Source organism: Pseudonaja textilis, chromosome 6 (genome assembly GCF_049901715.1).
Source record: "Pseudonaja textilis isolate UNSWEBS1 chromosome 6, rPseTex1.2, whole genome shotgun sequence".
Taxonomy (NCBI): Eukaryota; Metazoa; Chordata; class Lepidosauria; order Squamata; family Elapidae; genus Pseudonaja; species Pseudonaja textilis.
Genome location: NC_141995.1, coordinates 2,116,111 through 2,139,584, shown reverse-complemented (window position 1 = coordinate 2,139,584; position 23,474 = coordinate 2,116,111). Strand labels below are relative to the sequence as shown.

General features: G+C 46.7%; 2 protein-coding genes across 4 annotated transcripts in view; both read right to left on the bottom strand.

Annotated features, from left to right (window-relative positions):
- The window catches only part of ADRA1D (adrenoceptor alpha 1D), a 288,706-nt gene that overhangs the window by 43,775 nt on the left and 221,457 nt on the right, over positions 1-23,474 (bottom strand). The window lies entirely within an intron of this gene.
- The window catches only part of RNF24 (ring finger protein 24), a 56,330-nt gene continuing 38,949 nt past the window's right edge, over positions 6,094-23,474 (bottom strand). For all 3 annotated transcript variants that reach the window (XM_087935674.1, XM_026718947.2, XM_026718948.2), the window contains exons 2-6: positions 19,599-19,748; positions 13,978-14,020; positions 12,918-12,959; positions 10,012-10,091; positions 6,094-9,121 (exon numbers count right to left, since the gene is read on the bottom strand). In XM_087935674.1, the coding sequence (XP_087791800.1) occupies positions 8,980-9,121; positions 10,012-10,091; positions 12,918-12,959; positions 13,978-14,020; positions 19,599-19,741 (450 nt within the window). In that variant the 5' untranslated portion in view covers positions 19,742-19,748 and the 3' untranslated portion in view covers positions 6,094-8,979. The remainder of the gene's footprint in view (positions 9,122-10,011; positions 10,092-12,917; positions 12,960-13,977; positions 14,021-19,598; positions 19,749-23,474) is intronic.

Here is a 23,474-nt window from a genome sequence, read left to right as displayed (position 1 = left end):
CAAGATATTCCGAACGTCCACAAGGCTCGAGTGCAAAAACGTCTTTGCTTCCTGCAAAGAGCTCTGGTTTCTCAGCTGGCTTTTATCTCCTCAGGGAGAAGCCATTACCCTGCAGCCTTACTCCCGAGTCGCCCGTGCTGCTGCAGCTGCTCTTTCCTTCAGGCAGCCCTGCGTGCGCATGCACGGGGCACAGGCTCCTCGGGGGCCTCTTCATCGCTGTTGCCAGCCTCCACAATCGATCATTTAGATTTAGAGAAACACAAAGAAATGGCTTTGCCCTTGCTGCCTCCTGCAAGGGGCTTCCTATCTTGTCTACCCTCAAATATCAATTTAGTGACAATTGCCTTTTTCTTTGATTCACGGAGACCATTTACACACCACCTGCGGAGCAGAGGTGGGACAGATTCGATGTCGGTGTGGATTGGAGCAAATACCACATTCCACCCAGGCACACAACCTGTGAGGCCTCTTCGTAGTTTCTTCTGGACAAGTCAATCTTGTTTAAAAGCAGGCTAAAAGATAGATACAAATATAATGAACTAGCTCTGTAGCCATGCTTCGCTATGAAACTATGTGGTGAGGCTTAGTTTTGGGGAGGAAAATGAGGAGGAAAATTTTTTTTGCCTCTGCCTACCAGCATCCATCGGGTATTCATCTGGATAGCGTCCTGTCAGTGGGTGAGAGAGTTGAGGGCTCTTTGGAAACTGAAAGAGTATTTGCTGTGTGAGCAAGGAGACAGCAAGGAGCCTGGGCAGGGTTTAGCTCAACTGTTGTTCTGTCCTAAAGCTGCTTGGTGCTGCTGTGAAACTGAGAGTAAAACTCCTCTGCTTGTGTTTTGCATTTGGAACAGGTTTCTTTTCAGGTGGGGAGGGGGAGTACAACTCCTTAGCATCAGAGTGTGTTAATAATAATAATAATAATAATAATAATAATAATAATAATAATAATAATAATAATAATAATAATAATATAGGAAATACTCTAAATGCGCTGAGGGTCATTTGGAAAAATCCTTTCTTAGGGAGCCCCTAGAAGCCAAGAGGAACCTATGGGCCCAATTTTGAGTTCTGTAGGCTTTACAGTTCTGGAGATTTTGTGATGATGCTTGAAGGGTAACTTCGCTTTTACATATATATATAGATGATAGATAGATATAGATTCACAGCCCAGTTCTATACAGGTCGGTCCTCGATCACAATTGAGCCCCAAATGTCCTGCCACTTAAGCGAGATAACGTTTTGCCCCATTTTACGACCTTTCTTGACGCAGTCTTTTAGGCGAGTCGTTGCAGTCGTTCAAGTTCATAACCCTGTCGTTCGGCGAGTCTGGCTCCCCTTCGCCTCCCGAGTTGGTTGCCCAGCTGAATGGGGACTCCGAATTTTGAATATGTGACCTTGGGGATGGCAGACCGGCTACAAGTGTGAAAAATGGTCACGAGTCCCCTTTTTTAAAGCGATCTTGCAACTTTGAACGGTCACTAAATGAACTGTTGTAAGTGGAGGACGACCTGTACTTGTTGGAGCTCAACTCTTTCCATCCTTGGCCTGTAGGGGGCAGGCTGGTCCTTTCCAAACAGCCTCGAATGACGCAGTTTTTGGTGCTTTTTTCAAGTTCAGATATTTTTCAAATATACAAATATTGGTCAAGTTCAAATAGTAATAGAAAGATAATTGATTATAAGTAGAGGGAGAACCTCCAACTTATGACCACAAATGAGCCCAGTCATCTCTATTGCTAAGCGAGATGATAAAGTGTTGCTCCATTTTACGACCTTCTTTGGCACCATTAAGTGAATCTCTGCAGTTGACACGGTTGTTGTGAATCTGGCTTCCTCCTGGTGACTTTCCTCGTCAGACGGTCGTAAAAGGGGATCATGTGACCCCTGGGACACACTGCGACCCATCATAAAATAAGAGTCGGTATCTGAGCATCTCAATTTTGACCACGTGATCTTGAGGATACTGCAATGGGCATAAGTGTGAAAAATGGTCATAAGTTGCTCTTTTTCAGTGCCGTTGTAATTTTGGTCACTAATAAACAAAACAAAAAAAGAGGTTGTAAGTTGAGGATTACTTCAATTACAAAATCAGTTGCCCCAAAGGCGGATTTTAAGACTGGGGAACCGTTGCAGCTTTTTTACAGGAGACTCCTTAGAATAGTAGTTGCCAACCGGTCGGCCGGGGACCACTGGTGCTCTCTGAGAAAATTCTGGTGGTCCGCAAAGAAATGTCCCCCCCCCCAAAAGCAATTAATCCAGGCTGTGCGGGAACCCAAGGCTGCGCCGCCCACATGGCCCGCGGGAACACAAGGCTTGCGTCGCTTGCATTGCAAACAACACAAAGTAGTGAGGGGAGGGGGGGGAAGAGGGAGAACTTGCCCCGCGCGCCTGGCCTGGCCACCGGGCTGCTTCTTTCCGCTTCTTCTGCTTTCGGCTGCCCGCAAGGAAAAGCAGCCAACGTCTTTCTTTCTCTTCCCCAAACTCCGCCAGAAATGAGTCCTGGCCTCCTGCTCCAAGAGGCTGCGCCACTGCGACAATTCTCACAAAGGCTCGTTTCTGGTGGCGTTTGAGGGAGAGAAAGAAAGACTTCTGCTGCTGCTGCTGTTTTCCTTGCATGAAGACAAAAGTCTCTCCCTTTCTCTCTCTCTCCCTGAGAACGGAGCTGGATACAGTTTCCTGCAATCCCAAAGAAAGAACGATCTATCAGTAGGAAAACGGGGTGGAGGAATTTTCTGCAGACTTTTGGGGGGGATTTTTCACAGGGTCTCTGGTCCGCGGGATGTAAAATGATGAGTTTGGTGGTCCCTGAGGTCCAAAAGGTTGGCGACCCTTGGAATAGAGATCTTGCTCGGCCTAGAAGCCAACCGTTTCTTCACTTCCTGAAGAGTACAGAATAGTCCTTGACTTACAACAGTTGCTTTTATTTATCCCGCTCAAAGGGACCACGGCACTGGGAAGGGGGAAAAAAAAAGCGATCTGTGACCATTTTTCCACAATCGCAATCGTTGCAGCCTCCCCGTGGCTCCGCGATCAGAATTCAAGACTCTTGGCAACTGGCAAGTACTTACGACGGTTGCATGTCCCCAAGGGCAACCCACTTTTGCGGCCTTCAGACAAGCAAAATCCAAGCCAGATTCGCTTAATAACTTGGGCGACTCTTACTGGAGGTTGTTAAGAAGACCATCACTTGTCTCAGACGGTACTATAGGGCCCTCCTTCCTGAGCAGGGGGCTGGACTAGAAGACCTCCAAGGTCCCTTCCAGCTCTGTTCTACTCTAAAATACTCCCTTAGTAACTGCAATGGTGGCAAAAAGAGGTAGCCGAATTGGGCAAACCTCACTTAACTGTCTTCCCTAGCAGTGCAAGGTTGGGGCTGGATTGTCGTACATTGAGGACTACCTGATGTTCCAGGAACTGCCCTGGGGCTGCCTATGGGAGGAGTGCAAGAAACACACTTGTACTTGCCCGGTCGACAGCTCTGTGCAAAGTATGTGTAAGGCAAGCGTCCAAATAAGGAGCTCGCCAAGTGTTCCTGCAAACGGTGATGCTAAACACGGCCTCTCTCTCCCCCACCTCCCCCCAGATTTGAAAGTGTTCCAGGTGCTTCCAACGGCCGGCCTAGTTTGCACATCGTCCGACTTTCTGCAAGTGGTTGCAAATGCACTTGGAGCACTTTAGCCAGTCTAGAGCAGTGGTTGCCAAGCGGTGGGCCGCGAGAAAATTTTGGTGGTCTGCGAGAAAATTTTGGTGGTCTGCAGAGAAATGTCACCACCCCCAGAGCAACCCCCCCCCCGCAAAGCAATCCAGGCTACGTGGGAACACAAGGCTGTGCCGCCCACATGGCCTGCGGGAACCCTCCCTGCCTACTCAGTCCTTCCCTGGCAAACTTGCCTGCTAAGTTGCTATTTTTTCCTTTTTTTCCCCCGCTGACCATCATCTGTTCTGCTGTGCTGGGAGATTTAGACGAGCTAGGAAGCAGGAAATGGTTGCATTTCTTGCTTTCTTGCTAATCTTTAGGTCTTCGGCTTTGCTTTTAAGCAGAGCTGAACCTTCCTTAGGACGGAAGTTTCCATTATTCAGTGCAGACTCAGGTAGCAGATTGCAGAAAGGTGGATCTCTGAGTGAATCTGCGATTCTGGGAGCAACTCCATCTGCCTGCCCGCTTTGCCTGATTTTGGCTAAAAGTTGCTCTTTATTTTATAAAAAAAAAAATCAATATTTACATAAATGTTTATGTTTACATACAAGCCATGTCCGGCCAGTCAAATGATTACCAGGCCACACCCACAAATTAGGCCACGCCCACAGAACCGGTTGTTCAGAAATTTGAATCCTACCCCTTCCTGTGTGTTTGAGTGTGTGTGGGGGGGAAGCTTAGATCAGATCAGTCTCCCTCCCTCCCTCTCTCTCTCTCTCTCCCACCAATGTCAGCAAGCCACCACCAGTCAAAATTCATATTACTGGTCCTCATTAGTGGGATTTAAAAGTTTGGTGGTCCCTGAGGTCCAAAAGGCTACAGGAAAGGAGGACCAGGGTGCGACATGATAGCAGCCTTCCAATATTTTAGGGGCTGCCCCAGAGCGGAGTGGGGGGGGGGTCAAGCTAGTCTCCAAAGCCTTTGAATTCAGGAGAAGAAGCAACGGATGGAAACCAACCAAGAAGAGAACCAACTTAGAACTGAGGAGGAATTTTCCTGTCAGGAAGGACAAGGAACCAGGGGAACCGCCTGCCACCGGAGGTTGGGGGTGCTTCATCCCTGGAGGCTTTTTAAGAAGAGACCAGGCAGCCCTTTGTCTGAAATGGTAGAGGGTCTCCTGCTTGAGCAGGGGGCTGGACTAGAAGACCTCCAAGGTCCCTTCCAGCTCTATTCTTCATACAAGGAATGGACCCGTAGGGAAAACCCAGCCAGGGAGGGAAGAGGAAGGCATTTTGCAAGGTTCACACAAGGTGCTTAAGCCGGTTAATGAATGAAATCTGTGTTCTCTGCTGAGAATATATAGGCAGTCCTCGCACTTACAGCATTCGTTTAGTGACCGAAGTTCACTCAACGGCACTGAAAATCGGGACTTAGGACCATCTCTCATACTTATAACTGTTGCAGCATCCCAGAGGTGGGATTCAAATTTTTTAACTACCATTTCTGTGGGCGTGGCTTAATTTGTGGGCGTGGATTGGTGTCATGTGACCGGCTAGGTGTGGCTTGGTGGTCACATGACTGGGTGGGCGGGGCCAGGTGACTGGAAAACCAAATACAAGAGACCCCCTAATGGCCAGTTGCTTACGCACAGACACACACACACCGTTCTAACCCAGCTGGAGAAGGGGGTCATGTGATTAACATTCCAGGCGCTTGTGGCGAATGACTCATAGTTACGACAGTTGCAACCTTCTCATTGCGACTTATGACCAGCAAAGTCCATGGGGTGGGGAAAGCCCGATCCACTTAACGACCGTGTTACTCACTTAGCAACCGCAGTGATTCGCTTTACACGAACGTGGCGAGAAAAGTCACAAAACGGCCCCAAACTCACTTTTAACACGTTTTCTCACTTAGCAACGCAATCGTTGGGCTCTATTCCGGGCTGTGACTCAAGGACTACCTGTATTACAGCTACGTTTGCGTGTAGAATTCCCCTCCTTTCTCCCCCCTGCTTACAACTACGTTACTACACTGGGAAACGTTTTTGTCCGAAGTCTCCATGGAGCAGAACCTCCTCCTCTTCCTCCTCCTCCTCCTCTTCCCACAACCGGAGGAAGATGATGATCCCCGGCGGATGATCCCAAGCGCCTTTGCTGTACAGATCCTTCAACTCGGTGATGTCCAAAATTTGCTTTTATTTACATTTCAAGTCAAATCACATGCGAATGCCCCCCGCCCCTCCCCCGCCCCGTTTGGGTGTTTTCTTATTTTGGTTTTTTTTGTTATTTTTTTTTTAAGAAGAGAGGGATTAGCAAAAAAGATGCATTAGAATTTTAAAATAGCAATTAAACATACAAAAATAGAGCTTACAAAATAAAACCCCGGCGACTTTTGTTTTTCTTTTGTCCTTTTCTTTTAAAAAAAAAAAAAACAATTCTGCTGCAGAATTTAATATATATATATATATATTTAGTGTACAAATGCGTCTATGAATCCGGGTTGGATTCCCTAAGGTTCATAAACTCTCAAAAGAGTCACACAATTTTACAAAATGAGGGGTTTTTTTGGGGGGGGGGGGAACAGAAAGGGGGATATAGCTGGACTTGGATCTTCTAAGATAGTTAAGGAAAATTGTGTGCCTAGGCCCGTGATGGCGAACCTATGGCACGGAGCCATTCGTGTGGGCATGCGAGCCCCAGCCAAGCTTACCTGCACTGCGCATGTGCGCGCCTACGAGCCGATTTTCAGATCATTTGAGGCCTTTTTAGCCCTCGCAGAGGCTCAAGGGAAGCCTCTGCAGCCTCGGGAGGCCGAAAAACTGGTCCGTTTCATCCACTTCCAGTATTTGAGGCTGAAAAAGGCCTCAAACGGGCCGAAAATCAACTGGGAGGTGCGTGCATGCCCAGTGCAAGTAAGGGGGCAGGGTGGTGGCGGTGCGTGTGCATGCGCGGGACGCATTGCATTATGGGTGCCGGCACGCACGCACGCACGCACTTTTTGGCACACCACACCAAAAAGGTTCGCCATCCCTGGCCTAGGCTGTTCTTGCCATCCTCCCTGAAATGTGTGCCAGAAATCAGGAAATTATCTTTATTATCAGAAGGGACGATTTACACCAGGGTGTCCAGCTTTGGCACAGCGGGCTGGGGAATTCTGGGCGCTGAAGTCCACCGGTCTTAAAAGCGGCCAAGATTGGACAGCTGTGGCCTGTTCCAAAATTAGGAAAACTTGACACTGATGGTTGTTAACACTGGGCGAGGAATCCCTCCTTGCATCCTCTAAACAATTCGAAACTATTAAATAATAACGCCGGAAGGGAATCAAGCTTAAAAGAGGTTGCTTCCTGCCTCGCTCTGTATGAAATGCACCTGACGATTTCTCAGGGACAACGAGGTCTAGAAACTTGCTCATTCTAACCCAAGCAGGTATTTTCAAGAAGTCCTCAATTCTTGCCCTTGATCTAACGGATTCTAATGATTTTAAAAAACAAAAAAATTCTTCTTCTAATGAAGAAAAAAAAAAAGTGCATCAATCGGATGGAAGTCCAGATTTTGGGTGAGCGGAGAATAAAAGGATTTGGAAAAGACGCGTTTTTGTTTCGGTAGCTTGCCGTTCTCAGCTGCCCTCCAGATGTTTGGGGGCTGCCGTTCCCAGAATTCTCAGTTTGGAATGGCTGGGAATTTTGGGAGCTGTAGTCCCATACCAGTGGAGCCACTAGTTTTTTTTGGGGGGGGGGATATAAGTGCAACTGGGGGAGTAGTGCAGCGGTGGAGCTCTTGCCTCACAATCAGGAGGCTGTGAGAGTTTGATCCTGGGTAGAGGCAGGTGTTTCTCTCTGGGCACAATGAGAATATCTCTGCTGAATATAACCCCGCCCTGGGGATAGGAAAGGCATCCGGCCAGTAAACACTCAGCTCCATTCAGTTTCCCAGACTCCACCCCGCAAGGGATTATGGAGTCGTTAAAAGACAATGATGATGATAAGGGCAACGGGTAGAAGCCGTCCTAGCTGCTTCCCCATAATAATTGAAATAAAACATTTGACAAGTTCTGGCTGATTTCACACGAGAGGGGAGGGGGCGTGATTCTTGACAATATCACGAGATTTCAGGCAAGGGGTGGGGGTGTTTTCAGAATTCCTTGCCTTTCCCTCATTTTATTTATTTTCCGTCTTGGTCAACCAGCACGCGCGACCTAAGCCTGGGCTGGAAAGAGATATATATATTTTTACAACCGTTGCTCTCTACTCGGAGGAACTGCGCCACCCAAATCTGCTCGTAACTCTCGCAAAACCCGTTTTTAAACACTCCATCCGGGGCCCGAAAATGCACCTCACTTTACATTGGGGGGGGAAAGAAAAAAGAAAGAAAAGAAAACCAAATCCACGCAAATTCCGCAGGCGTCTTCTCTGTGCCGGCAAACCGTCCGGGAAAGGATTCACATTAGGGGAATGAGAAGCGGAGGTCGCGCGGCCTGTCCCATCCTCCCTACAAAAAGTCCAAGGAATTTATCCGGGCTGAGAAAGGGACCTCATCGGGGCCTCCTTGCTGTCTCCTAAAGTAGCCGACGTCGGCGAGAACCTTCTTCCCGCCTTCCCTTTTCACCGGGGTATTCCCCGAGGTTTCGGGTAGATCGGCCACGACCGTCCCCCCGCTCTCCCAAAGTCACAATTCCAGGAGAACCCCGTCCTCGTTCGTTGAACAGAGCGGAGTTTCCTCTGGAGGGAATTCCCTTTCCCGATCCAGAAGTCGCAGGAAATCGCACTGAAGTTGTTCGAAATCTTATCGTCATCCTGGCTTTTCTTCCAACAAGGATTCTCTCTTGCTGGATTTCGGCTCCGGGACCTTTTGAAGCCGTTTGCGAAAAGATGCTGGAATCAAAACGCAAATTTTCTCACGTTGCGGCTTTTCTCTTTCTCTCTCTCTCTGGAGATGGACGCTCGCTCGCTCCCCATGGCGTCTCTCATCTTCGGAGTCTTCCTTTCTCTCTCTCTTTTCCTCTCGTTTTTTTCTCTTTCTTGCTGGCCGCCTGAATTTGAATCCAAGACTCTTGTTAAAGTGCACGTAGAAAAAGAAAAAATAAAATAAAATAAAATCGAAGAGACAAAACAAAACCGGAGACACGCCTGCGTCCCTTGCAGCTCCCATCCGGTCGGGTTTGGAGGGAAATTGGTTCCCCCTTCGGTGAGTCCCGGGCGGTTTATTTATTTATTTTTTTTCATGAGATAAAGGGTGCCCGAGAAAACGCTTGGAGGCCGTGAGCAGCGGGCCCAGCAATCGGCGAAGAGTCTCTGCGGGAATTGGAGTCCGTGAGGGAGGACGAAGGGGCAGCCATCGGGTAGCTATACGATGTTGGCTGTGCCAGGCAGGGGTTCCTGGGGCGGTCCGGGGTGATCCGGCTTGCTGTGGAGCTGGGCCAATTGCAGGACAGCCATGTTGCAGAGAGGACAAACTTTTCGGACCTCCAACCATTTAATAAGGCATCTGTCAGGAGAGAGAGAGACAGAAAGAAAGAAAAATAAGCATCAGAGATAGTCCTCAGCTTACAACCCCAATTGAGCCTAGCATTTTTGTTGCTAAGGAGGAGTGGTACGGTGGCCTAGAGCTCTCACCTCGCCATCAAGAGGCTGTGAGTTCGAGGCTAGACAGAGGCAGATATTTTTCTTTCTCTGGGCACAATGAGAATACGTCTGCAAGGGCATCCAGCCAGTAAACACTCAGCTCCATTCGGCTGCCTCAACTCCACCCCGTAAGGCAGGGGTGTCCAACCTTGGCAACTTTAAGACTTGTGGACTTCAACTCCCAGAATTCCTCAGCCAGCTTTGCTCATGAGAGAGAGAGAGAGAGAGAGAGAGGGAGGGGAGAGAGAGAGACAGAGAAGAGAAGGAGGAGGAGGAGGAGGAGGAGGAGGAGGAGGAGGGCGGAGCTGGCGTCGCGACGATATGGCATGCGATCTTGGAGGTCTGAGATCACTGCCAATATCTTGAAGTCCACAAGTCTTAAAGTTGCCAAGGTTGGACACCCCTGTCGTAAGGGATTACGAGGTCATTAAACGACACCAAAAAATTCTGTTGCTGAGCAAGATAAGTTGTTAAATGAGTTTGGCCCCACCTGGTGACTTTCCCCCCACAGCCGTTAAGTGAATCACTGCTGTGGTTAAGTGAATCATATGGTAGTTAAACAAATCCAGCAAACTTGTCATAAAACACATGCTGGTTACCAAGTGCCCGAATTTTGATCCTGTGATGGCGGGGGATGCTGCCAATACCTTCCCCGCGGTCACATGTCGGCCGGGGAATTCTGGGAATTTTAAGTCCGCGAGCCTGAAATGTTTCCAAACGGGGAGCGCCATGTCCTAGCCGATCGGAACTTACTTTCTGTGGAACGCGTGTTTGCACGGACAAATTCCCAGTTCATCTTTGGGCCTGAATTCTTCTAAACAAACCGCACAGATCTGAAAAAGAAGCAGAAGAAAAGTTATTTATTTTTTTAAAAGGCATCGTTTTATCAGCTAGGCCGTTAGATCCAGAATATCCTGCCTGTGCAGAAATAGATGTGGGTGTTCTCACCCGGCTCCCCAAACACGACAAACCCTCTGAAGTGAACTCAAAAGATTCCTTTATTGCCCTGGCAAAACGTTCCTCTCTCACCTCAGGCTCACAAGTCTGTCCGGCAGGGAGATGAATAGTTACACCCCTGTTCCTCCCCGCCCCCCACTGCCTTTGATCCCCAGAGCTCGGGTGGGACTTTGCTAGCAGCAGTGGCTCTTCCGCCCCAAGGACCGGCCCATAGATTTCCACTGCTCTCCTCTCCTCTGCCTTCTGCACATCTGCGCGTCAGGCACTGGGCCCGGCTGTTCCTCCTCTTCCTCCTCAGCCACCTCCAGACCTGGGGGCTGTTGACTCTCCATCTGAGTGCTGACAGATGGCCCAGGCTCCATATATATATATATATCCTATACATCTTTCCTTCCTTCCTTCTTTCCTTCCTGCCTTCCTTCCTGCCTGCCTGCCTTCCTTCTTTCCTTCCTGCCTTCCTTCCTTCCTTCTTTCGTTCCTTCCTTCCTGCCTTCCTTCCTTCCTTCTTTCCTTCCTTCCTGCCTTCCTTCCTTCCTTCCTTCCTTTTTCTCTGAGCTTCCTTCTCTTCCCTTTCTCGTTCCTCCCTTCCTCTCTTAATTCCTTCCCCTTGCTCTTTTCTCTGACCTTTGCTTCTTCTGGCCTTCTTCCCCTTCCTTCCTTCCTTCCTTCCTTCCTTCCTTCCTTCCTTCCTTCCTCCCTCCCTCCCTCCCTCCCAATCTTAAACCAATCTTCCTCTTTTTTTCTGATTTTACAGAGTCTGCAAGGGAATGTCAAAAGCACAGAAGTGGGACAAGGAGGGATTGGGAGATGTTAATAAAACAGCCCAAAGGGATTTTCTGGAAAATCAATAAATAATTCCAACAGTTCTCTCGGAGGGAAATGCTCCCTGCGTCTATAAAAAGGCAAAATCTCTTTTTTCTCTTCCTGCGCAATGAAAAACACCTACCGTGCATAACATGACTTCGATCGAAAAGCTGGGCAAAACCCATTAAAATGACCTCTTAGGCAGTCGGGAAAACACAACAGGGCTTCTCCCAACTTCTGAGGAATGAATGAGTCACTGGTTTTGGTTTTTAAACTTGCTGGGAATTTTCTCGGATTCTTATTCCTACTTTTGAAAGGGTTTCTGGGTATTGCTACGGATTTAGGAGTAAAAATGGAAAACCAGCCTGTAGCTGAACTGAACAACGTAAACACTCCTGGAGGTTGTTTTGCCCAGAACCTGGTCTAGTCATTGTTATCCTGGGACAATGTTTATTTTTTTCCCCACCTTCCCGATCTTAGTTCCGAGTCTGCATTTCCCTGAAGGGTTTCCTGACTGAGAACGCCCCAGATCAAACCCTGCCTGACCTCTCCCAGGTGAGCCAAGGTCAGCTGGGTGGTGACATCACCCCAGGCGCCAGGATTAAAGTCTCTCCTTGGATGGAGACCCAACTAGGAGGGAGTTCGCTGGATGCGTCCAGCTGGTTCTGGGGGAGCAATTCTGCTTCGTTTTGCTAGGGGGAATGAGATGGTTGGTTTCTACATTTGATGAGACAGGTAGACAGACATGATCAGCAGACAGGTAGATGAGAGAGACAAAGAGGTGAGAGAAAGAGTAGATGATAGATGGATGATAGATGGATGGTAGGTAGGTAAGTAGGAAGGTAGGGAGAGAGAGAGAGAGAGAGAGAGAGATGGATGATAGATGGATGATAAAAATAGATATAGATATGTTTTGTTTGTCTTTAAAAACTAATAAAATTGTTTAAAAAAAAATAGATATAGATGATATAGATGGATGGATGACAGATGATAGATAAAAGATAGATAAATAGTAGATAGATAGTAGATAGAAGAGTTAAATAGTAGGTGGATGATAGCAGATAAATAGTAGATAAATGGATAAATAGCAAAGATAGATGATAGATGATAAAAAGTAGATATATAGATAGATAATAGCAGATAAGTAGATAGATAGTAGATAAATAGTAGATAAATAGATGATAGATGATAAATAATAGTTAAATGGACGATCAATAAGTAGATATAGATGATATAGATGATAAATAGTAGGTAGAAAGATAGATAGATAGATAGATAGATAGATGATAGATGGATGGATGGATAGATAGATAGACAGACAGACAGACGGACATGAACTCCAAAAACAGTCTGTTACCCAGGCTAAATTACAATGAAGATCTTCACGTGACAATGGAGGTGGAGCTTGACTTATAACAAAATAGAACATAGAATAACAGGGTTGGAAGGGACCTTGGAGGTCTTCTAGACCAACCTCAGGCTCATGCTGGAAACCTTATACCATTTCAGATAAATGGCTGTCCAATTTCTTCTTAAAAACCTCCAGTGATGGAGCAAACTGTTCAGTAAAGAATTTATTTATTCTGTAAAGAATTTATGGAGGCAAACTGTTCCACTAGTTAATTGCGGAGATAAATTCCTCCTTAGTCCCAGGTTGCTTCTCTCCTTGATGAGTTTCCACCCGTTGCTTCTTGTCCTGCCTTCTGGGGCTTTAGAGAATACCTTGACTCCCTCTCCTTTTGGGGCGGCCCCTGAGATATCGAAAGACATACTATCGTGTCACCCCTAGACCTTCTTGTTAGACAAATCTATTTCCCTCAATCGCTCATTGTATGGTTTAGCCTGAGATGCTGAGAACTTAATCAATGGCAGTTTAAGCAACCGAGAGACCAGCTTACCTCGTGCAAGTTGAGTTCTTTGACTTTTTCCTTTAGGATCACCTGAAAATAAAGAATAATATGTTGGTAGAAGAATGCTATCAATGCAAAGCAAGCAAGCAACCAAAATACAAGCAAAGCATTTTCTGAAGTCTTTAGAATGAATGAATGAATGAATGAATGAACGAATGAACTTTCCTCAACCAGGAAGTCTACCTTATACAACAACTCCCAGAATTCTCAGCAATCGTCACCATGTTGGGCTCGGGAATTCTGGGAAATTGAAATCCAGAGGTGACCAATGGAAGGATGTTTTTAAGATTTAGAATCTTAAAACGGCTACGGCTTCCTCACTGAGGACTCCTGGGTAGTTCTGCTTATAGGACAAAGGCAGAGTCATCCAATGGCTCACTTTAAAATGGCCCAGTCCTTTCTGGAAAGAGACGAATTCCTAGAAGCCTAGGGCTGAAAGGGACCTTGGAGGTCTTCTAGTCCAACCTGTCCAAAGGAGGAGTTTTTATACCGTCTCAAGACAAACGGAGCGTTGGACTCCCAACGCCGTGTTAACAGCCATTGCTGCTTCTCCTGCCTTCTGGTGCTTTGGAGAATAGCTTGACTCCCTCTTCTTTGGGGCAGCCCCTGAGAGATTGGAGGACTCCTATCTGGTCACCCCAGTCCTTCTTTTCATTAAATTAGACATACGTAGCTCACTCAACCTTTCTTCATAGGTTTTAACCTCCAGTCCCCTAATCCTCTTCGTTGCTCTTCTCTGCACTCTTTCCAGAGTCTCAACAACATTTTTTTTTTAATATTGTGGCATCCAGAACGAGATGCAATATTCCAAGTGTGGTCTTACTAAGGCAATAGAACAGGGGAGTCCCCAAACTTGGCCATTTTTAAGACGTGTGGACTTCAACTCCCAGAATCCTCTGCTGGCTGGAGAATTCTGGGAGTTGAAATCCACACGTGTTCAAAGTAGCCAAGTTTAGGGACCCCCCCCCTGCATTAGAGCATAACTGATGCAAATAATGAGAATTTACTCTCCATTTGCCTGGATAAAGGAAAATTAAACCGGGCTCACCTGTTTGTAGGCGTAAAGTTCTTTATGAGCTTGATGTCTTAATCTGGAAAGCAAAAAGAAATATACATACATATATATATGTAAAAGGAGACACACACACAGAGACAAGCCAACACACACAAAATACAGGTATTTGCCCTCCGTTCTCCCCCTCCCTGGTCTCTGCAAACCCTCCTCCCTTCTGGCACTGATGACGTTACCTAGTTGGGTCATGAGACGTTTGCAAGAAAACAACTTCAGCTCAGAGAGCACCAAGGACCCCATAGTCCTCCTTCTCCTCCTCCTCCTCCTCTCCTCTCCTCTCTCCTCCTCCTCCCCTTCCTCTCCACAAACATCACTCCCTTGTGGAGCTGATGATGTTACTTAGTTGGGTCACGAGACGTCTGCAAGGAAACAACCTCCTAACTTTCTTATCTCGGGTGACAGGGCGGCCCAATGAAATACCAAACATTTCCTATCCACGAAGCTCGGGTGTTCGGTGTAAATGGAAGTTATAGCTCTGGTTTCCTCCCCGCCCCCACCCCCCGCCCACCTTCCGTGAATTAAAAACGCGGACGCATGCGCACGCCACCCCAAAAACATCTCTCTGGGACAAAAAGGGCCACGCCTGGCACATCAAAACCTTCTCTGCACCTGGCGCGACGTCGTCGTCGACATGATCTTGGGAGAACAATCAAGAAAAGATTCCACTAAGTAAATCCGGTGAGTCACTCGGCTTTGGAAAGACAAAGGAGGAGGATAAAGGGAAAAGCGTCAGCGTGACTGAACGCTGCAAAAAAGGAGCTGAGGGAATAACGAGCATAATGGGCTTCGGAGTACCACAGGCGTACGAAGCGGTTTGAGATCGTAGGTTGAGATAGGAGGGAGAGAGAGGACTGTCTGCTTTAAACGACATTTGTAAAGAAAGCCTCTGTGCCGGTTTTGTTTCAGACCTTAACGCAGAATTCAGTGGTCTCTTATTTTTTTTAAGCAGAACCTGCTGTTTTGGGCACAGATCTTGTGAGGAAATAACCGCAACTCTTGTGAATAGGTAAAGAGGCTCATGAAAAGAGGGACCAGGTTGCAGTTACGGGGGCACAGGGCCACTTGCCACAGAAGAGACCAAGCTGAGCATCTGGGTTGGACCCGAGAGGGTTAATTCAGAGGTTGCTTTTGAAAGATTCCCGCTGACCGCCTGCTCCTCGGTCTTGTGAGCTGCAACACGCGGAGGGTTGAACCTGAAACTTTGGGATTGGGGCCTTCCAAATTCTAGGTTGGAACCCCATGAACAAAACCCAACATCCTTCCGTCTCTTTTTCCATCTCCTCGCCCCATCACTTCCTCGTTGTTATCTCCTTCATTTCCGTCTCCTTCTGCATCTCACCTTCAGCTTCTCCTCCATCTCGTCTCCTGCGTTTCCATCTCATCTCCGTTTCCTTCTCCATCACCACCTCATCTTGTCCTTCTCATCTCCATCTCTATCTTCATCTCTACCAGCTTCTCCATTTCATCTCCTTCTCCATCTCATCTCCATCATCTCCATCTCCTTCATCTCCATCACCCACATCTTCTCCTTCTCCATCTGTACCTCCATCTCCTTCACCTTCATTTCCTTCTCCATCTCATCTCCATCACCATCTCATCTTCTCCTTCCCCATCTGTATCTCCATCTCCATCTCTATCAACTTCTCCATCACATTTCATCTCCATCATCTCCTTCTCCTTCATCTCCATTTCATCTTCATCACCATCTCCATCTCATCTTCTCCTTCTCCATCTCATCTCCATCATCTCCATCTCCTTCATCTCCTTCACCCACATCTTCTCCTTCTCCATCTGTATCTCCATCTCCATCACCATCTCATCTTCTCCTTCTCCATCTGTATCTCCATCTCCTTCTCCATCTCTATCAGCTTCCGCATCTCATCTCCTTCATCTCCACCTTGTTTCCATCATCATCTCCTTCATCTCTGTCTCATCTTCTCCATCTCCTTCATCTCCATCTCATCGCCATCTTCCACCTCCTTTTCAATCTCCATTTTCTTCTCCATCTCCTTTCCTCCTTCATCTCGCCTCCATCACCTTCTCTTTTTCTCCCCTCTTCTGCTTCAACACTGCTCCCATCAACTTCAAGAAGGTTCCCAAAACCCTACGGTAGCGAAGACTAAAACACCCAACCCGCCCGCAAGACCAACAACCATCATCTCACCTACACGTCCTACAACCTTCAGTGAGAACCATCAACCCATGGAAGAGAAGTTGCCCTCAGAAGTTGTGGGAGCTTCATCCCTTGAGACCTTCAAGAAGAGACTGGACTGCCACCTGTCAGAAATGGTGTGGGGTCTCCTGCTTGGGTGGGGGGGGTTGGACTAGATGACCTACAAGAGTCACCCAACTCTGATTATCTGTTATCTGAGAACAGTTTCATGCTTCACTTCCTCCTTGCATGCTTTCCAAAGTTCTAACGGAGAAAGCCCATCCTTATCTCCAAACTGGCCCCAAAAAGAGAGGCGTCCAGGGGCCCGTGGAGCTGACATCCATTTGGGGAAGGATTCAAGTTTTTCTCTCTTGGGTTTCCCAGAACGAGCAGGGCCCACGATGTCAGTCACCCAAGTCCCAAGCCATTAGCCTCCTGCACACCATCTGGGTTAGGATGCAGTGAAATTTTGCCTTCTTTGTCTGTTCTATCTGCTAAGCCAGAGGTCTCCAAACTTGGCCGCTTGAAGACTTGTGGACTTCTGGGAGTTGAAATCCACAAGTCTTAAAAGTGGCCAAATTTGGGGAGCCCTGTGCTAAGCGAACACGGGTTTCCTTTGTGCTTCCTCATCGGTTCCACCGGGGAGGAACTGGCTTTGGCTAAACCTTGAAGGTTCCCTGTTGTGCAACTGTACACTCCGCGAGCACAACTTACTGGACTGACTCTGAAGCAAGGAAGGAAGGGTACTGATCTGTGCTACCAACACTTGCTTCAACCCCTCGGCTTCGAAACACCAGAACGTGGGACTTGGCAAACCAGAGGCAAAGGTAGAAGTTTTTCATCATTTTTCCAGAGGAAGAGTTTGACCCCTGCTAAAATCCTGCCCCCCCCTCCAAAAAAAAACCCCACCCATTTGCACTTCCTCATGAGACAAAGCTTGGATGAATCCAAAACTAACTAGGCAATTTTCCCCCAAAGCGATGATCCAGGTGCTCCCGAGCAGGTGGGATTAGATTTGGATTAAACCTAAGAGTAATTTGCAATTCTGAAATTAGACCCAAGACTAACTTTGCAATTAGACCTGGGGATCAGACCTAGGATGAAACCGAAGAATAACTTGGCAATTTTGCAATAAAACTCAAGATTTAATTTTACAATTCTGCAACTGGAGGTAAAACTAACCTCGCAATTAACAGAATAATAGAGTTGGAAGGGACCTTGTAGGTCATCTAGTCCAACCCCCCCGCCCAAGCAGGAGACCCTACACCATTTCTGACAGATTGCAATCCAGTCTCTTCTTGAAAGTCTCAAGGGATGGCGCTCCCACAGCTTCTGAAGGCAACTTCTGTTTAATTTGGTTCCTTTTTCTGTAAGAAAATTCCTCCTTATTGGTTGAATCTCTCCTTGGTCAGTTTCCATCCATTATTTCTTGTCTGACCTTCAGGTGCTTTGGAGAATAGCTTGACCCCCTTCCTCCTCTCTGTGGCAGCCCCTCAAATATTGGAAGATGCTCTCCTGTCTCCCCTGGTCCTTCTCTTCCCTAGACTAGCCAGGCCCGGTTCCTGCAACCGTCCATCGTATGTTTTAGCCTCCAGTCCCCTAATCCTCCTGGTTGCTCTTCTCTGCATTTTTTCTATAGTCGCAACATCTTTTATTATAGTGCGGGGACCAAATTAGACCCAGGTTTTGGATTAGACCCAAGACTAACTTTGCAATTTTGCAATTAGACCCAAGACTAACTTTGCAATTAAACCCAGGTTTTGGGTTAAATCCAAGACCAACTGCCAGTTTTCAAGATTAACTTTGCAAACAGACCCAAGATCTAGGATTAAACCGAAGGATAACTTTGCAATGAAACTCAAGGTTAACTTTACAATTTTGCAATTAAGACCTAAAACTATCCTTGCAATGAGACCCAGAATTAAACCCAAGACTAACTACGCAATTTTGCAATGAGACCCCAGACTAACTTTGCAATGAGACCCAGGTTTTGGGTTAGATCGAAGACCAACGGCCATTTTTCTCCAAGTGACCAAAGGTCCTGAACAAGTTGGAGACAGACTATGAGGACTTGCCAACTCAAGAATTTTGAACAAGTGCTCACTCATCCTCAAGAATGTGAAGAGGGAAGACAAGTAGCTGAGCCAAACATTCGAACATTCCTGAGCTCAAGTAAGCCTCCTTAACAAATTTGCTTAAATGTTGGAAGAGGGCCGGCTCATGACTTAAGCTTAAATCAGCATTTGCGATTTTTAAACAGGAAGTAATGACTAGTCCTCGACTTACAACAGTTCATTTAGTGACCGTTCAAAGTTACAACAGCAGTGGGGGACAAAAGTGACTTTTGATGTTTTTTTTTTCTTACACAACGGTTGCATCAAAATTTGGATGCTTAACGACTGTCTCATATTTATGAGGGTTGCAGTGTTCTGGGTGTCAGGATTCCAGCGATCGCCCTAATGAAATCATGATTCTCGAGCCAAACTTCAAAAAACTTCCAAGGATTCATTAGAGGCGACATCCTGGCCCTGCCCTGGATGAAGCCAACTCTGGCCTACGTCATTTACAGTCCCCTGGGACCCTGTTTCCCCCTCTTCCCCCTGGGTGTGTCATCAATCACATTCTCCAACTGAGCACCTTCACGGGCTAAGTGTCCCCATTCATGTTCTCCAATTAAATATATTCACGGGCAAAAGCTCTGGTAGTTTAGTCACAACCTTTTAAAGAGAAGAGTTGGAATGTACTTTTGGGTAAAATCTCTGGTATTTTGGTTACAATCTTTTAAAGATAAAGAGTTGGAATGTACTTTGGGGCAAAATCTCTGGTATTTTAGTTACAATCTTTTAAAGATAAAGAGTTGGAATGTACTTTCGCTTTGCTGCACTCCTCTTCCAAATCTCACTTTTTTCTTTATGGCAACTACTAAAACAGGCATAGGAATGTTTGATGAGGTGACACTGGGATGGTGTGATCTCCTTTTGCGACGTAGGTGACTTATGACCATTTTTCACTCTTACAACTGTTGCAGCATTCCCAGGGTCACGTGATTGGCTCATACTTATGATGGTTTTCAGTGTCTCCGGGGTCACGCAGTCCCCGTTGGCGACCCTTCTGACGAGCAAAATCAATTGGGAAAGCTGGATTCACTTAACAACCGAGTGCCTCATTTAACAACTGCAGGGATTCACTTGACAAATGCGGCAAAGGAAGTCGTCACTGGGAGCAAAACTCATTTAAGAATTTTTTTTTTTCCACTCGGCAGCACATAAAGTTTGGCCTCAACTGTGATCGTAAGTCGAGGACTACCTTGTACGCTCTTTAAAAATCTTTAAACTTTCTTAACTTTAAATCTTGAAATCTTTAAACTTCCTTAACTGTCTTTGAATAAACTACGTTTTTCCTCCCGCCCCGCGCACAAAAAAGAAAGGGGCCTTTTGTTTCTTACCTTATCAAATAGCAGCAGAAAAGCAAACTGAGGATGAAGACGAAAATCGCCGTGCCGAAGACCACGATGTATATGTTGAGAGGCAGGTTTTGGAATCCAATGTTTGGCATCCTGAAACTATAATGCTGGAAATCTGAGCTCATGGATGGTCTGCAGAGAAACCACAAAACAAACAGGAAAAACCACTCGGTGAGAGAATTCAAAACTCCTGGAGTAGGAGGTTTACACCCCCATCTGTTCAATGCAGCTCCACTGTTCTTAAAACGAAAACAAACAAAAAAAACGGAGGATATAGTTACTCCTCGACATATGACTGTTTGTTTAGGGACCTTTCGAAGTTGCAACAACCCTGAAAAAAAATGGAATTAGGACTGCTTTTAACCCTTATGATCAGGGTGGGATTCTACCGGTTCAGACTGGTTCTATAGAACTGGTTGTTACAATTCTGTGCAGTTCGGACGATTGGCAAATCGCGACGCTGGCTGGCTCCGGCCCCCTCCCCTCCCCACTCAGTCAGTCCTTATCTCACATGCGTGCCATTCAACTGGCCTGTGTTGTGCCTTTGCGTAATTTTTGGTAAGTTGCTATTTTTCCTCCCCACCCCGACTATCAGCTGTTCCGACTATCAGCTGTTCCGACTATCAGCTGTTCCCATCAGCTGTGCCATGAGATCTGGATTAGCTAGAAAGCAGGGAATCGTCAGTTTCTTGCTTTCTAGCTAATCTAAATCACTGTTGTAGTGCTTCGCCGTCGCCCAGGAGGCTTCCCTGAGGCCCCAATAAGGGGTGGTATTCAGGGGGTTGGCTGGGGAGAAGTGGCCCGAGAGCAGAGCTGAACCTTCCTTACGACCGAATGCAGACTCAGGCAGCAGATTGCAGAAAGATAGACCTCTGAGTGAATCTGTGATTCTGCAAACACCTCAATCTGCCAGCCTGCTTTGCCTGATTTTGGATAAACGTTGCTCTTTTTAAAGTAAAACAATTCAATATTTACGTACATGGTGTATTGTGAGTTAATTGTGTGAGTTTGCTTGCAAGCAAATTTTGTGTGACAGACTCAGGCAGCAGATTGCGGAAAGATAGAACTGTGAGTTGACTCTATGATTCTGTGAGCTACTCAATCTGCCTGCCTGCTTTGCCTGATTTTGGGGTAAAAGTTGCTCTTTTTTAAAATAAGAGATTCAAATATTTACATAAATGTTTACAATATTTACATACAAGCCACGCCCAGCCAGTCGCGTGACCATCAAGCCATGCCCACAAATTAGGCCACGCCCACAGAACTGGTGGTTAAGAGGTTTGAATCCCACCCCTGCTTAAGACCGCTGCCGCATCCCCACAATCATGCGATCAAAATTCAAACGCTTGGCAACTGGCATGTACTTAGGTCGGGCGCCATGTCCCAAGATCACGCGGTTCCCCCATTTTTTTGCGACCTTCAGACAATGGAGAACCCGGATTGAATTCGCAACCATGTCACTCACCTAACAACTGCAAGGATTCTCTTCACCACCGTGGCCAGAAAGGCCGTGAAATGGGGGCCAGAGTTCACTTAACAACGGCCTCGCTAAGCAAGGGAAACATCGGGGGCTCGGTTTGGTCGTAAGTCGGGGACCGCCCGTGCAAGACAGAAAAAGGGAGTGGACCCAGAAGCACCACGAAAAGGTCGGTGGGAAACAGGCAGAGGGAGGCTGTTGACACAACAGGTCAATACAACTACAAAACAGCCACAAGGGAAAACCGGGAGAAAAAAGGGTTGGTTCCGTTTCTCAAAAACTGAGCTATGTCTTAAATAGAGGACGAGGAATGGTCACACCAAGATAAGGAACAGAAATCCAAATTGTGTTGGATTGTGGCAGCGCAAAAAAAGGCACACACACACACACACACACGTTAGGTGATACAAAACCAGGTGCGTGGCAGAAATCGATTGTTGACACAGCCTCTCTCACGCCTCCTTCTTCTTATCTTTTTAAGAGTTTTTAAATTAGAATTTATGGTCATATAGAATAGAGGGGGGGATGGAGAAAGGATTTCAGGTTAAAAACAGAAAGAGGAAAAGAAATAACTTCCGTTTTGTTTGGGGTTTTTTATTTTTTTTCCTGCGGTGAAATAAAAAATTACAGTGATGGCCTTGACATTTTGCGCCTTTGAAAGAGAACAGCTATTTCTGTAACAGGAGTGATTATTTTGGTTTTATTTTGAGTTTGTGGTAGCATAAAATGGAAAGGAAGGCAAGGAAGAAGAGACGGAGGAAAGGAAAAGAAGAAAAAGAGACGGAAGGAAGGAAAGGGAGGGCAAGAGAGGGAGGAAAGGAAAGGAAAGAAGGAAAAGAAAAGGAAAAGAAAGGGGAGGAGGAAAAGGAGGAAGGGGAGGAAAGGAAGGAAAGAAGGAAAAGAAAGGGAAGGAGAAAAGGGGGAAGGGGAGGAAAGGAAAGGAAAGAAGGAAAAGAAAAGGAAAAGAAAGGAGAGGAGGAAAAGGAGGAAGGGGAGGAAAGGAAGGAAAGAAGGAAAAGAAAGGAAGGAGAAAAAGGGGAAGGGGAGGAAAGGAAAGGAAAGAAGGAAAAGAAAAGGAAAAGAAAGGAGAGGAGGAAAAGGAGGAAGGGGAGGAAAGGAAGGAAAGAAGGAAAAGAAAGGGAAGGAGAAAAAGGGGGAAGGGAGGAAAGGAAAGGAAAGAAGGAAAAGAAAAGGAAAAGAAAGGAGAGGAGGAAAAGGAGGAAGGGGAGGAAAGGAAGGAAAGAAGGAAAAGAAAGGGAAGGAGAAAAAGGGGGAAGGGGAGGAAAGGAAAGGAAAGAAGGAAAAGAAAAGGAAAAGAAAGGAGAGGAGGAAAAGGAGGAAGGGGAGGAAAGGAAGGAAAGAAGGAAAAGAAAGGGAAGGAGAAAAAGGGGGAAGGGGAGGAAAGGAAAGGAAAGAAGGAAAAGAAAAGGAAAAGAAAGGAGAGGAGGAAAAGGAGGAAGGGGAGGAAAGGAAGGAAAGAAGGAAAAGAAAGGGAAGGAGAAAAAGGGGGAAGGGAGGAAAGGAAAGGAAAGAAGGAAAAGAAAAGGAAAAGAAAGGAGAGGAGGAAAAGGGGAAGGGAGGAAAGGAAGGAAAGAAGGAAAGAAAGGAAGGAGAAAAAGGGGAAGGGGAGGAAAGGAAAGGAAAGAAGGAAAGAAAAGAAAAGAAAGGGAGGAGGAAAAGGGGAAGGGGAGGAAAGGAAGGAAAGAAGGAAAAGAAAGGAAGGAGAAAAAAGGGGAAGGAGGAAAGGAAAGGAAAGAAGGAAAAGAAAAGGAAAAGAAAGGGGAGGAGGAAAAGGGGAAGGGAGGAAAGGAAGGAAAGAAGGAAAGAAAGGGAAGGAGAAAAAGGGGAAGGGGAGGAAAGGAAAGGAAAGAAGGAAAGAAAAGGAAAAGAAAGGAGGAGGAAAAGGAAGGGGAGGAAAGGAAGGAAAGGAAGGAAAGGATTTTGAATCACACAAAAAGAGAGTTACACACCCTCCACCTTTTTCCCCTTTTCTGATAAGATACAAGCCATTCCGACACCCGAAGTTACAGATTCGGCTCGCAGCTCTGGTGAGAAATATATTCTCTTTCTACGAAGACTTTACGAGAACGCAAAACGCAAATAAAAGTCCAGGAGGAGGAGAGAAAAAAAAAAGAGTGGGTGAAAGCCACTGGAAAGCCAAGGGGGGCCCCCCAAAAGAGCAAAACACAGAAACCCCCATTTTCAAATGCAGCCCAGGACTCCAGAGCCCACGCCCAGCACACCAAACCTGTCCCAGACCCATGGATTTCCCCAGATTTCCCCAGGACTCCTCTCTTTCACCCCCCCACCCGTCATATGAATCACAAAACAGAGAAGTGGGGGGCAAATATAGCCCACCCCCCCAAAATGGGGGCCTGAGC